This window comes from Pygoscelis adeliae, unplaced genomic scaffold, assembly GCF_000699105.1.
Source record: "Pygoscelis adeliae isolate BGI_AS28 unplaced genomic scaffold, ASM69910v1 Scaffold1128, whole genome shotgun sequence".
NCBI classification, from domain to species: Eukaryota; Metazoa; Chordata; class Aves; order Sphenisciformes; family Spheniscidae; genus Pygoscelis; species Pygoscelis adeliae.
This window is the reverse complement of record NW_008825363.1, coordinates 11,268-23,669: the sequence shown is the minus strand read 5'-3', so window position 1 is coordinate 23,669 and position 12,402 is coordinate 11,268. Positions and strand designations below refer to the sequence as shown.

The following is a 12,402-nucleotide window of genomic DNA, read 5'->3' as shown; positions in this document are numbered from 1 at the left end:
AGGGTGGGGGGGAAATCAGTTGCCTGGCCCCTCTGGAGCGGCAAATCTGCAGAGCAAGATGCCGTGTCTGCAATCACACGTATCATGCGCTACCTGTGGGGGAGCCCTCCAGGAGCTGACCGTGAGGCAGGCCGGCTCGCAGTGCTCCTGCCAGGGAGGAACCGCAGACGGAGCTGCGCATCACCGGTCTCTCCTGGCAGGAGCCCTCACGCTGCTCCAGCTGCCTGCCCGGACACTCGCATCCTCCAAGCATGCAAGGGAGCAGCCCTGGGGACACGATGACACAGAGCAGGCTAGAAGTCACAAGGGCCAGAGGACTCACGGCGGCTGAGCAGGCAGCCAGCTCGGGTGACTCTGCTGCCCATTTTGCCCTGACAGGACTGGAAGCCTGAGGATGCAGCACTGCGGACGTGCTCCCGCAACGCACCCCGGGCCAGCTCCGCACCCACAGCCCCAGCTATGAGCCCAGTCCGGGGCAGCGACGCCCAGGCAGCCTCACCTCCTGTGAACCTCCTCCAGCTCTTTGTCCTTCTCCCGCGCTACCCTGTCCAGCTCCAGGCGCTGCCGGGCTCTCATCTCCGCCATCTCCGCCTTCAGCCGTTTGTTCTCCTCCTCTGTCCCCACCAGCCTGTCAGCGAACTCCTGCCGGACCACTTCTGCCAGGCTGCTCCGCTCCTGGGCCAGCTGGTCCATCACCTGCAGCAGGGCAGAGAGGTGACATCAAGATGCTGACAGGCACAGGGCGATGCAGGGGGATGGAGCCAGGCAGGGCACCTTCCGGATCTCCTCCACCTCCTGCTCCTTGTGCTTCAGCAGGCCCTGCAGACGAATGCTCTCCCCTTCCAACTCTGCCAGCCGCCCCTTCAACTCATTGCAGCGCTCCTGCAGCTTCCGCTCAGACCTCTCCAGCTCCTGGAGCTCTACCTCGTACTTGTCTCGGATCCTCTTAATCCTAACGGGGAAGAAAGGACAGGCAGCCTGGCTCAGCCCGGTGCTGCAGGGACCATCCCCAGCCACCTTCGCGCTGCAGGAGGGACCACGACACAGCAGCAAGGGGCGTGGATCTGCCCCACAGGAAATCTAGGGCTGTTTCCTCAAGTGAGGTAAACTTTGCCCCTGTGAGCCGCTCCTTCCTGCGCTAACACTGCTCACACCCGCAAGCTACAGTGTCCAGAGCTTGCTGGAGAGATGCAGAGGCTCAGGGGAAGGGGACCAGCCTGTGAGGAGCTGGGACTCGCAGGCAACCTCCTCCTTCCCCCCCCTACCTGTTCTCTGCTGCCCTCTCGCACTCCTCCTTGGCTGAGGACATGTCGGCCTCCAGGCGCTGGATCACCAACTCGATCTCTTTGTCCCTCTCCTTCCTCACCTCTTCCCGCAGCTCCCGCTCCCGGGAGAGCAGCCAGGCTTCCTGGGGACAGAGATGGCAAACGTTGCCTCAATCCCTCTTGGAGCCCAAGGGTGGCACCTTTGGAGAAGGGCAGCCCTTGCCGTTACCTCCTTCTTCATGTAGTTCGCCTCCCAGGCCTGCTTCTCGACCTCCAGCCGGTCCTTCAGGACCTTCACTTCTGCCTGCGGAGAGACAAGACGACAACGGCTCAGCTCTGGCAGCCGCAGCACCCCACACCGGCTGGGAGCAGTCCCCCGGCACCGCCCCGGTGGGGTACGGGGCTCAGCGGTGCCAGCACACACCACCACAGTCCCTTCATGTAGTTCGCCTCCCAGGCCTGCTTCTCGACCTCCAGCCGGTCCTTCAGGACCTTCACTTCTGCCTGCGGAGAGACAAGACGACAACGGCTCAGCTCTGGCAGCCGCAGCACCCCACACCGGCTGGGAGCAGTCCCCCGGCACCGCCCCGGTGGGGTACGGGGCTCAGCGGTGCCAGCACACACCACCACAGTCCTGCACTGGGGACTGGACTGCTCGCGCCCAAGAACAGCAATTCGGGGCCCTGAGGTGAGGGGAAAAACCAGACCTGATGCCGCCTCTCCTGCTCCTCCTTCTCCTTTGCGTACTCCTCCTTCAGCGCCCTGGTGATGGCCGAGCTGCTCGCCTCCAGCTGCTGCCGCAGCTCCTCCGCCTCCGCTCTCTGCCTGCCCACACACAGACCACAGCTCCCAATGCTGTGCCGGCCCAGCCTCGCCACCCCTTCCTCGAGATGCTCCCCCTTGGCCCCCCTCGAGCACCAGCCCTCTTCCTACCGGAGCCTGGCCTGGGGAAACCAGCCCCACCGCTCCCGAGCTCGAGGCTGCCTCCAGCCCTCGGCTGCCGCGCGGGCCCTGCTGTCAAGCCCTCTCACCTGGCGGCTTGCTGGCTGAGCCGCTCCTTCTCCTCGGCCACCTCCGCATAGAGCCGGCGCCGCTGCTGCTGCAGCGCCTGCTCCTCCTGCTCCAGCTGCTGCTCACACCTGCGGGGCAGAGCAGCCTCAGGGACATGCCTGGCTTCGGGTGTTCGTCCGCCTCTTCACCCTGTCCCATCCCATCCCTTCTGCGGCCAACCAGGGGCTGGTCCGACGCCGGAGGATGCCCCTGGTTCACTGGCATCTCCCACCTCAGGCTGGTGGAGAGAAAAGGGCTGCTCCCCGTGGATATTAACTGCCGCAAATATTGGGAACCCACTGGCACCTGGGTGCCGGACACCACCCCCATGCTGTGAGCCCCAAACCGCCCTCAAGCCTCCCCCCATGATGACGTACCGCTGCCGGGCCAGCTCCCTCTCCCGCTGGCTCTGCTCCTCCTTCTCCCGCTCCAGCAGGCCCCGCAGCACCTCCGCCTGCCGGCCGTAGCGCTGGGCAGCCCGCTCGTCCGACTGCAGCAGCTCGGCCTCGTGCAGCATCTTCAGCTTCCTGATGTCCTGCCTGTGCTTGGCGATGAGCTTCTGGATCTCCGGCTCCAGCCCTGGGGCAGCGGGAAGGACAGTTTACCGCTCAGCCTCGGGGCTGTCCGGACCCCAACATCGGTGCCCTTGGCCCCGGCCAGCTGGCGAGGAGGCTGCGAACACATCAACTAGCAAAGAGGGGCTGGTAAGAAAGTGGGGGCAAGCATGCACGGGCTTTCTTGCCCTCTAGCATCTGCCTCTACCAAACACAGGGAGCAGAGTCTGCCCACGCCGAGCGGCTCTTCCCTGAGCTGCCAGCAGCTTCTGCAGACACGGCCCCTCTCCTGGACCAGCACGGACGTGACCCCTGTAGCAGCCCGACTCCAGCCACCGGCGAGGGAACATGCCCATACCTTTCACAGTGATTTCTTTGATCTTTTTGGTTTTCTCATCAATCCACTTCTCCCGCCTGATTTTCTCAGTTGCGCTCATCAGTTCCTTCAGTTTCTTAATCTCCTGTTTGGACGCAAACGGGAAAGCTTCAGGGACAAGCTAGGGGAGAAAACCCCTGTTAGCCTGGGAGCCCGGCTGTTGAGAAGGAAGTTGCAGGCAGGAGCGGACGGCCTGAGCCGCGCACAGACGACTCGCACAGCCCCGGCCAGGCATGTTCTCCCAGTCCAGAGAAGCAGCCGTACGCTCTCCCAGTGCCTTCTCCTCTCGCTCACAGGATGGGGCTGCTGCTGCCCCACAGACCTTGAGCACGGGGGAGAAGAGCAAAGCCCTTGGGAAAGCACTCGCTGGCTGAGACATGAGAGCACCTACAGAGAGGAGAGGGGAGGGGAATTGGGGCTGCTGACGGTCCTTGCGTGCAGGGCAGTCCGTCTGTCAGCAGACGCAGGGTCGTGTGTGAACACGCTTCCTTCTCCAGCCTTCCCTCTCCCTGGCACGGAAGACCCTCCGGCAGGAGGACAGACAGACAGGCAGGCACACCTCCCAACACCGCGGTACCACCACAGACCAAGCTTCTGCAGCACCCCAAAACTCTTCAAAGACTCGAAGGCGGCACAGCCCAGGCACAGCCGCCGCTCTCGCTTCCTCTGCCTGCATTTACCTCCTGAGCCCTCCCCTCCAGCAAAAAGGCTGGAGAAACACCCAGGCCCTGCTGCCCAGGGAGCTCTTCCCCAGCACTCCCGTCGGCAAAAGCCGGTCGAAGCACTCAACCACGTACTTCTGTGCTGGGGTTTCTGGTGAGAAAGGCACCGGCCGACGGAAAGCCCAGCCGGCCAGAAACGGCTCCGTTTCAGCACGGGCAGATGATGACCGCCTGCAGGACGCGGGCCATGTCACAGCTCCGGGGGACAAGCGTGCGGCAGGACACCCAATGGCTGCTGCGCGGAGAGGAGCCGGGAATAGCAGGGGGCCACCCGCACAGCCCTGGACTCGCTCTTAGGGAAAAAAGGGCAGGAAAATCGGTACGGGAAGACAGGGACAGCAGCAGCTGAGCACGTGGCCTGGGAAGAAGGGGTGAAGGGGCTCCTTCACCGGGCTGACCCTGCTGCTGAGCGGGGAGTTCCCATCCCAGCCCTGCTGCCTGCAGGCGCCTGCAGAGCCGGAGCAGGTCAGGGCGCGAGAGCAGAAGGGCAAGGCACAAAAAAGAGCAAAGACCACATTTACCTCGCAAAAGGGGCCCAAAGTGCGCCAGACCTGGGGAGAAAGAAAGGAGGGGATGGAGAAAGAAGGGGAATCGCAGAGTCACGGGGGAGAGGGGAGACGGGAGGGGAGAGAGGCAAGACCAAACAGCCGTGTGTATGCGAGAGCCGCAGGCAGGGCGGATGGTGGGGGCAGGGGTCCCACGGGAGCGAGGGGAGGCACAGCCAAACGGGCAGTAACACAGATGCGCCAAGGGCCCGGCAGCACCGCCGGCGATTCCAGCTCCGGGACGGGGGCAGAGCCAGGCCTGCCGAGGAGCACGCCACATGGTCGGAGCGCGGCTCACCGGGAGCAGGGTCAACAAAGCGGCCAGAGAGCAGAGACGGGCTCCCGGGCCGTTCCCACCGCTGCTGCCCTGCTGCGAGCGGGGAGCGAGAGGTAACAGAGGCACCTCCTCTGCTCTGCGCAGGCTGCAGCAGCAAAACCAGCCCCATCCCTCCATGGGAAGGGGCCCCTCCAGGCACCAAGCACAGCAGTACTGCGCTGGCTTCTTCCTCCGAGCTGGGCTCAAAACTCAGGCTTAAACAGTAAGGTAAAGTGAGCCAAGCGAGCCTTCGCTTTGTTTGCGTGAGGGCGTCTGTCTGAACAGGCTCAGACTGGTGCAAACGCCAGCCCCACTCCAGAGCCCTGGGCATGAGCTCAGCTGCAAGGCCAAGGGTGAGCAAGGACCGGGGCAGCAGAGCCAGGACGAGCCCCGCGGCTGAGCTGCGAGCCAGCGGCGCTGCCTTCCTGCCAGGCCCGGCACAGGGCGAGCTGAGCTGTCTCCATCTGCGGGAGAGGGAGCTCTCTGCACGTTCCCGAGGGAAGCTGCGAGCCAGCTCTCCCGAGCCCACAGCCTGTGTGTGTTTGGGTGCTGGTCAGGGCAAACAGCCCAGCAAAACCCACAGAGGTCTGTTACTACTGCTTATAGGCCCCGTGTTCCTTTATAATCTTATCCCCATCTAGCTCTGAGAGCATCCCTGCTCCTGCAAAGGGGGCTGGACGTCACCCAGCTCAGGAGGATATGGCCACAGGTACAAATTCCTTTGTGGCATAGGGTTTGTGCCAGCGCCTGCTTTCACCTCTGCTGAAGCGAGATCCCTCGGTCACCCCCCAGCCAGGGGAGAGCTCTGTCCACAGCAGGATGTGTGGGAAGGGTCTTTCCGAGCAGAGCCCCTGGGAGCTAGCACTGTCTCTTGGTCAGTCCCATGCACCTGGCTTTGGGCAACAGGGGACAGCAGCCTCTTGGGGAGCCAGGGCAAAGCTCCGCGGGTGACACGGACCTTCTGTGCACAGAGAATGGGTCCCCAGAACGACTGGGCCCCACCGAGGTGAGAGAGACCGTACTGCTCTGGGCAGAGGCCCCATTTGAGCAAAACCAACCAACTCTGGCCGTGGCATGTCTCCTCTCCCTGTCCCCCCACCTTCCCTATCCCCTCACCAGCTCGTGCTGCTCCTGCATCTGGGTGATTTTCTTGCCGTACTTCTGGTCCACTTGTTTCAGCTCAGCTACCACAGCCTCGCACTTCTCACTCAGCACCTTCTTATCATCGATGAGCTGGGCAGGGTGAAGAAAAGGCATCAGGCAGCCAGGCAGGGTAGAGCCACCTCAGCTTCTGGCTTCAGAAGCATCAGTCTGAGTTGGGATGAGAGATTACCTGGTCGATGAAGGACAGATGCCTCTGGATAGCTGCCTCATACTGTTCCCTCTGCAGCCTGAGCTGGTGGCCGAGCTCCTTCTCGGTCTGTTTGACGTGCTGGACGGTCAGTTCCCTCTGCTGAGCCTTTTGGATGTAGGGAAGAAATAGCCACAAGACGTTAGAGGGAGAAGTTACACCAGCCCCAGCATGTGTACAGGAGATAACTACCGAACCTGGAAGGCACTGTCGGGCCAGAACAAGGAGGAACAGAGCTAAATCAAAGTCCCTGGTACTCACACCTCCTGCCCCGCTGTCAGCAAGAACACCCAAACCCCCCTGGGACAGAGGAAAAGAGTTCAGCCCAGGTCCCGACCAAGGGTTTCTGGACTAGTCAGGTACCTGCCAGGAAGGGGAGTTTGAGGATGCCTTTCAAATCAGGGGGGCAGCAAGGAGAAATCTGAGCGAAGCCCACACCAGACTGGGAAGGACCTTGCAGGTCTTTCCCACGCTAACAGTGGCCGGGACTGCGGCATGCCCGGCAGCCTCTGGCCCTCCAGCTTCTCAACACTAGCTCCGGGAGCGCAGCAGTACTTTGCTGGGGACACAGATGGGAAGCCCTATTCGCAGAGCCCTGATCTTGTGCTTCAAAGCCACTGCCTCAAGAAACATCTGCTGAGGGCTTTTGGTCTTCATTCCCCAGCAAGCAAGCACATCTGGCTCACACACCAGGGCTGTCTGCAGCAGGCTGATGGCTCGCTTCTTCTCCTCCACTTCCAGCTTCAGCCTCATGATGGAGCTCGTGACCTCCGTGGCAACAGCTGACGCCTGCTCCAGGTGAGCCAGCTCCTCTTCCGAGAGGAGACCCTGCCACGGCGAAAAAAAAAACGATTAAAAGGTGGTGGGGACCACCTGGAACCAGGACAAGGAGACGGAAGACCCTTCCCACCAGTGTCTCGCACCACCTCTCCAATACAGATGGGCTCTGGCTTCAGCACTCACCTCCCGCTGCGTGGCCGAGGCGGCCGACCTGGGCCTCTCCTGTTCCGACTTCTCCATCTCATCCAGGAAACTGATGATGCTTTGGAGCTTGGCCTCCGAGAGCAGGGCCCCGTCCTCGGGGACCCCCGGGGAGTGGTTCAGCTTTCCAAACTTCTCCAAGTTATCAGCAGTCAGGGAATTGGAGCTGGGCTCCTGCTGGGCAGACACAGCTGTGAATGAGCACCCAGGGGAAGGCTCGGGAGAAGAGGTGCTGGCCCTTCTCCATCACTGGAGCCCAGTCCTCCCACTGCACCCCATTAGCCAGCCTTATCCTCTGTGCTAACCCCATTCCCACCACAGCCCTCGCACAGTTTTGCTCCTCCTTGCGGATGCCCAAGCCCTGCCTGCCTTCAAATTCCTCCGCTGCCTGCCTTCAAACGCCTCCACTGCCTTCTCTGGCAGTGAACCAGCTGCATTTCTCACCCTCCGCCACCCAGCAAGTGCCGGGAGAAGGCAGCCCATAGGGGAACCTGCTGCCACCAGGCAGCCGTCGCTGTCTGAGGGTGAATGCAACCGGCCTCGGCCCTCTGCTTACCCCGTCTATCCAGGCATATCTGTCCTTCTTCAAGAGCTTCGGCGGGGGCAGCAGCTCTGGCTCTTCCTCCAACAGCTTGAGCGTGTCCAGCAGCTCATTGAGAGTGACCTTGGACTGAGCCCTGCTGACAGCAGTGACCACCGTCTCCAGATCCTCACCACCCGTCTCTCTGGAGCTCACATCCTAGGGGAGAAAACGACGCACCTTGCAGTAAAAGAATTTGCCGGATCTCCCCAAAAGTCAACGAAGGCTCCAAAGCCACCTCGGCAGAACAGCTGGTGCCAGGTGCCCCACGAGGCAAAGCCAGACCCACCTGCAGCTTGTCCTCCGCCCCAGGGTCCCGCGAAGGCACGGAGCCAAGGTCTGCGAGGCTGCTTTCTTCTGGCTCTGCAGCTACTGAGTGGAAATTGGCCTCTGCAGGAACCAGACTGTTCTCAGGAACTTGCGACAAGCAGCCCCTTCGAAGCAGCTCCCCAGGGTGAGAACCGCTCCTCCATCCTCCTCCTTCCCCCTCATGTCACACACTGCTCCAAAAGCATCGGAGACCTGCAGAAGGGACTCACCAGCGTTATTGGCTTTGGTGACGCTGCTGGCGGGACTGACATTCCTTGCAGAAGCAGGTTTGGCAGGCTTCTTCTTTGCTACCCTTCTGCTCTCCTTCACCAGCGCAAGCTCTTCTTCTGCCAGGCGCTTTGAGTCCGAAGCCTTTTGGGCCCTTTTCTGGTGCAGTTCCTGTAGGGACAGACAGGCCATCAGCGTCCTGCCCAGCACAGGGTGTGTTCTGACACGTCCCTGCACTGCTTCACGTGCTAGCAAGGGCCTGGGAGACAGCAACAACCCACACGCTTGCTGCTGAAGGGTTAACGAGGACAACTCTAGCCAAAGGGAAAGCACAGGAACAACAGCTCTACCCTTCGCTGCTCTGAGCAGAGGGGAGGTGGTAGCCAGGGTCTTGCCAGCTCCACCTGTGAACAAGGGCTGTTAACATGCCCCTGCGCAGTGTCCTTTGCTGCTCCGTAAAGGGCCTCCGAATCCTGAGGGCCGAGCACCGCACAGTGCAGCGATGCCGCAGTGCCCAGGGGGCTGCCTTAGCCGAGTTTTGGGAAGTCACAAGCATGTATTTGCAAGGTTGTTGCAGCAGTTTGCTGTCCTCTGGCTGCTCACTGCTGTGTCTCTCCTGACCCCCCCCCACCAAAATATGATTCCATTTAGGGCAAAGAGAAATTGGCGTTTTTAAAAAAATCTGCAGCTATACTGCACGCCAACACGCAACTCCCCAAAGTCTGTGCCAGCCCCTCATCTGTGCCCCAGGAGCACCAGCCCTTTCCTGCTGCAAAGGGGGCTGCAAGAACAGGGTGACGACGGCGAGGTGCTTCCTGCCAGCAGGCACAGAGCGGTGCTCAGCCCACCCTGGAGGGACCCCGCTCCCGAGGAGGGTCCCCTTCCCAGGGCAAGGGCACTCTCGTCCTCGGCCACTCCGAGGAGCTGCAGTTACAGTCTCCCTGTTTCAACGCGGTCACCCTTTCCCTGAGAACTAGATCGGAACCAGCACTGTCTTCGCAAGCTCTGAATGAGCTGCCAAGGCTTGGCAGGAGCACAACGGGAAACCGCTCTATGGCACCTCCGTCTCCGTAGGGAGCACTCCGTTTCCAAGGCTGGCTCTAATTCTACTTCATGCAAAGCCCTGAGAGATGCGGAGGAGAGGCCCTCTCGCTGCCTCACAAGAAGATGCCAACAAACTGGTCTCACGCAGGCCTTGCCTTGTCCCTACCTGGATGGCAGCACGTCGGGCCAGGCGCGCCTTCTCCTCTCGGATCTTCCGGCGTTCCTCATCCTTCCTCTTGTGCAAATCCAGAATATTCCCTTCCTCCATCCGCTGCTGCCTCTCCTTCCAGAGAGGAGGGCCAAAAATGTTACTGAGAGCTCTCCAGCACCCACCACCCACAGCAGAGAAGAGGGAAAGGGCACACTGCACCTGAGGTCACCCCATATCCAGGCTTTCCATCCCCCCAGTCCTTCACTCCGTGCAGGTACAGAGCCCTCAGAAAAGCTCCACTTTAGAGCAGCTTATTTTCTTTAGACACTGAATGTAATTATTAGTCATCTGGGTCTGAAACCACCGAGGAGACAAGGCTTAAAAATAGATTCTCACATGCAAGAGCTATGGTACTCTTTGTGATTGGGATAAATAATTAAACATAAAGAAACACAAATAGCTGCAGATGACTCGTCACTCTCTAATGAACCAACTCATTACTGACTCGCTACGACGAGCTGAGACAGGGTATCCCTCCTCTGGCCACGAGCGTGTCCGAGACAATAAGAATTGAGCAGGATTTGTGCTGCTACTGCCAAGCGACTGCCTGCTTGCAGCTGAAGGGAGCTGGTAGACCGGAGCTGTGCAGCGCTGAGCCCAGGGGCTCCCAGCCTGAACTCCCCCTGGAACCAAACCCACGCTTCCCCCCTGCATCTCTGCGGGGACGCAGAGGACCCTCCTCAGCTCTCTGGACTGCAAGGGGCTGGCTAGATGGAAAGGCCCCCTCGTCTCTGACAGCTCAGGTCTTGGCTGGAGGGTCTGGTGACTAAAGGGACGCAAATTCCCTCGCCAGCGAGGCAAGAGGGACACGGGTGTCGGAAAGGTCTGTGCTACAAGGCAGCGACAGGACTGACCTCCCTTTGGGAAGCCAGCAAGCGCCCCAGAGCCGCAGCTCCCGCCCTGTGCCATTGCGAGTGGCGTCGGTACCAGCGCTGGATGGTCACGGCAGCCAGGTTGACCTGCTGGATGAACCTGCGGGGAGAGGGAGGGTCAACGCGCGGCCACTGGGCCCTCCTTGCCCGCCGGCTGTCCAGCCCCCCCCGGTCCTGCTGCAGCAGAGCGCAGGCCGCTCACCCACGGCACCGGGACTTGTTCTGTCCCCTCACACCCCGCCTCAATGTGGCCTTGTCCTGGGCTGACATTTGGGGTGGGAGGAACTGGTGCCTCTGATGAGGACAACTCAAAGCGCAGAGCCAAGTCACGGGGAGGGTAAATCAGCCAACTGCGAGTGCACTAAGAGGGGCCCTTCCCGAATCTGCAGCCCCACAGGACAAGGACAAACCAGCACCAGCTCCCCTGGAGCTCACCCCTCCGCCTGGCACCGTCCTCCTGCCTCTTCCCACCAGCCGTCACGCACCGGCTCTGCCTCACCTCTCTGCCTCCTCCTCGGTCACCTCCTTCCTCCGGGGCAGGCTGCTGTTGTTGTTGCAGGTCATGATGTTGTTGCTGGAGAAATTCTTCTGAGACTTCACGAAGCTGCTGCTTTCGCCGTCCTCGTTTGAGGTCGCTTTGACAACGTTGCTAAGGAAGAAGATGAAGCTACTTGGCACCATCCTGCCCCATCCCGTGCCACATCAGCACATGAACACGGGGTCAGCACAGCCTCCAAGCCAGGACCTCACCACACTTACTTGAGGGAGCTGGGCGCCTGGTTAGAGCTTTTGGGCGCAGAGCCCTTCTCAGTGGTGGAGTAGTTGTTGTGCACCATGGTGGTGACACAGTTGCCCATCGCACCCTTGTTGCTCCTTTTGTGGAGAGAAGACGAGGCATTAGGACTTGCTGGATCCAAAGGGGACAGCACGCACCACGGATGCTCCCTGCGTTGCGACCCTCAACCCAACCGTGACCGTCTGGAGCGTCCCCCAAGGCGAGGGCCAGGCGAGACCTCACAAGTGATTCGCCCGCTCCTCGGTAGCTGTTACCTGACACACAGACAGGCAGACACAGCCCGAGCAGACCTAACAGCCTGCTGCTCAGGCTATTCTACACGCAGCCTTGGCTTAAGTCGCTCCTGGCCCCGAAGGGTTCAAGTTTTACTCGTTCCCTTTCCTAGAGCAAGAGCAGCCTCTCCCACGCATCAGTCGAGCTCCTGCGCGGCTTCCAAACGCGTCCCGGCCAGCCAGCCTGGCACACCGTCATCAGTCTGCCCGGCACTTGACCCCCATGCCCTGGCAGAGGCAGAGCACCGGCACCCCCCTCCTCTGCCCGGCTGTTTTCTCGGCGTAGTTCCTCCCAACACCAGGCCTACAGGCTCCAGTTCAGTGCCGCCCCTCCTACCTGTTGTTGGCAGTGAAGTTGGCTGCCAGGAGCACGGTGGCTTCTTTCCTCCTCATGCCCGCTGGCGGCTGAACGCCGTGGGAGCCGGAGGAGCCCGGGAACGCTCGCGGCTGATCGTCCTGCCATGGAGTCAGCAGTATAAGCGCAGGCAAGCGCCAAACCCATGTCCTCAAACACCACCCTCTTCCTTCACAAGCCAGTTTCTCCCCCACACAAGAAACCTCTGTTCCACAGCACGGCAGCCTCGAGGCTTTGCCTGCGTCTCTGCCTGCCTCCACCAGAAGCCAGGAACACGGAGGGCGATGGGCCAAAAGCCCTGGGCCAGAGACAAGGGCAACGCAGGCCAGAGGACTGGCCGAGCACGTTGGCCATCCAAAGCGTGCCAGCTTTGACTGTAGGCTGAGGAAGAACCAGCCTGGCCGTCACAGACGAGCTGTACCACCCCATCCTCGGCTCTAGGGAAACCCTCCCACTCCTCCACCAAACCCAGCCGACCCCTCGAGCAAGCAGAGCTGACTTGGGCCACCCGCCCCAGGACATCCCCGTCCTCACCAAGATGTTCCACGTGGTTTTCTTTTCCGGGGAGGTTTTGC

General features: G+C 61.2%; 1 protein-coding gene across 1 annotated transcript in view; it reads right to left on the bottom strand.

Annotated features, from left to right (window-relative positions):
• Positions 1-12,402, bottom strand: part of CEP131 (centrosomal protein 131kDa) — a 19,873-nt gene that overhangs the window by 3,880 nt on the left and 3,591 nt on the right. Inside the window, exons 4-26 of the mRNA XM_009330386.1 lie at positions 12,362-12,400; positions 11,810-11,928; positions 11,164-11,277; positions 10,904-11,053; positions 10,387-10,504; positions 9,488-9,604; positions 8,280-8,448; positions 8,030-8,130; positions 7,717-7,899; positions 7,143-7,337; positions 6,870-7,007; positions 6,162-6,287; positions 5,945-6,061; positions 4,489-4,518; positions 3,228-3,330; positions 2,693-2,894; positions 2,297-2,404; positions 1,973-2,090; positions 1,495-1,569; positions 1,266-1,408; positions 775-952; positions 500-696; positions 94-293 (exon numbers count right to left, since the gene is read on the bottom strand). Of these exons, the coding sequence (XP_009328661.1) occupies positions 94-293; positions 500-696; positions 775-952; positions 1,266-1,408; positions 1,495-1,569; positions 1,973-2,090; positions 2,297-2,404; positions 2,693-2,894; positions 3,228-3,330; positions 4,489-4,518; positions 5,945-6,061; positions 6,162-6,287; positions 6,870-7,007; positions 7,143-7,337; positions 7,717-7,899; positions 8,030-8,130; positions 8,280-8,448; positions 9,488-9,604; positions 10,387-10,504; positions 10,904-11,053; positions 11,164-11,277; positions 11,810-11,928; positions 12,362-12,400 (3,040 nt within the window). The remainder of the gene's footprint in view (positions 1-93; positions 294-499; positions 697-774; positions 953-1,265; positions 1,409-1,494; positions 1,570-1,972; positions 2,091-2,296; positions 2,405-2,692; positions 2,895-3,227; positions 3,331-4,488; positions 4,519-5,944; positions 6,062-6,161; positions 6,288-6,869; positions 7,008-7,142; positions 7,338-7,716; positions 7,900-8,029; positions 8,131-8,279; positions 8,449-9,487; positions 9,605-10,386; positions 10,505-10,903; positions 11,054-11,163; positions 11,278-11,809; positions 11,929-12,361; positions 12,401-12,402) is intronic.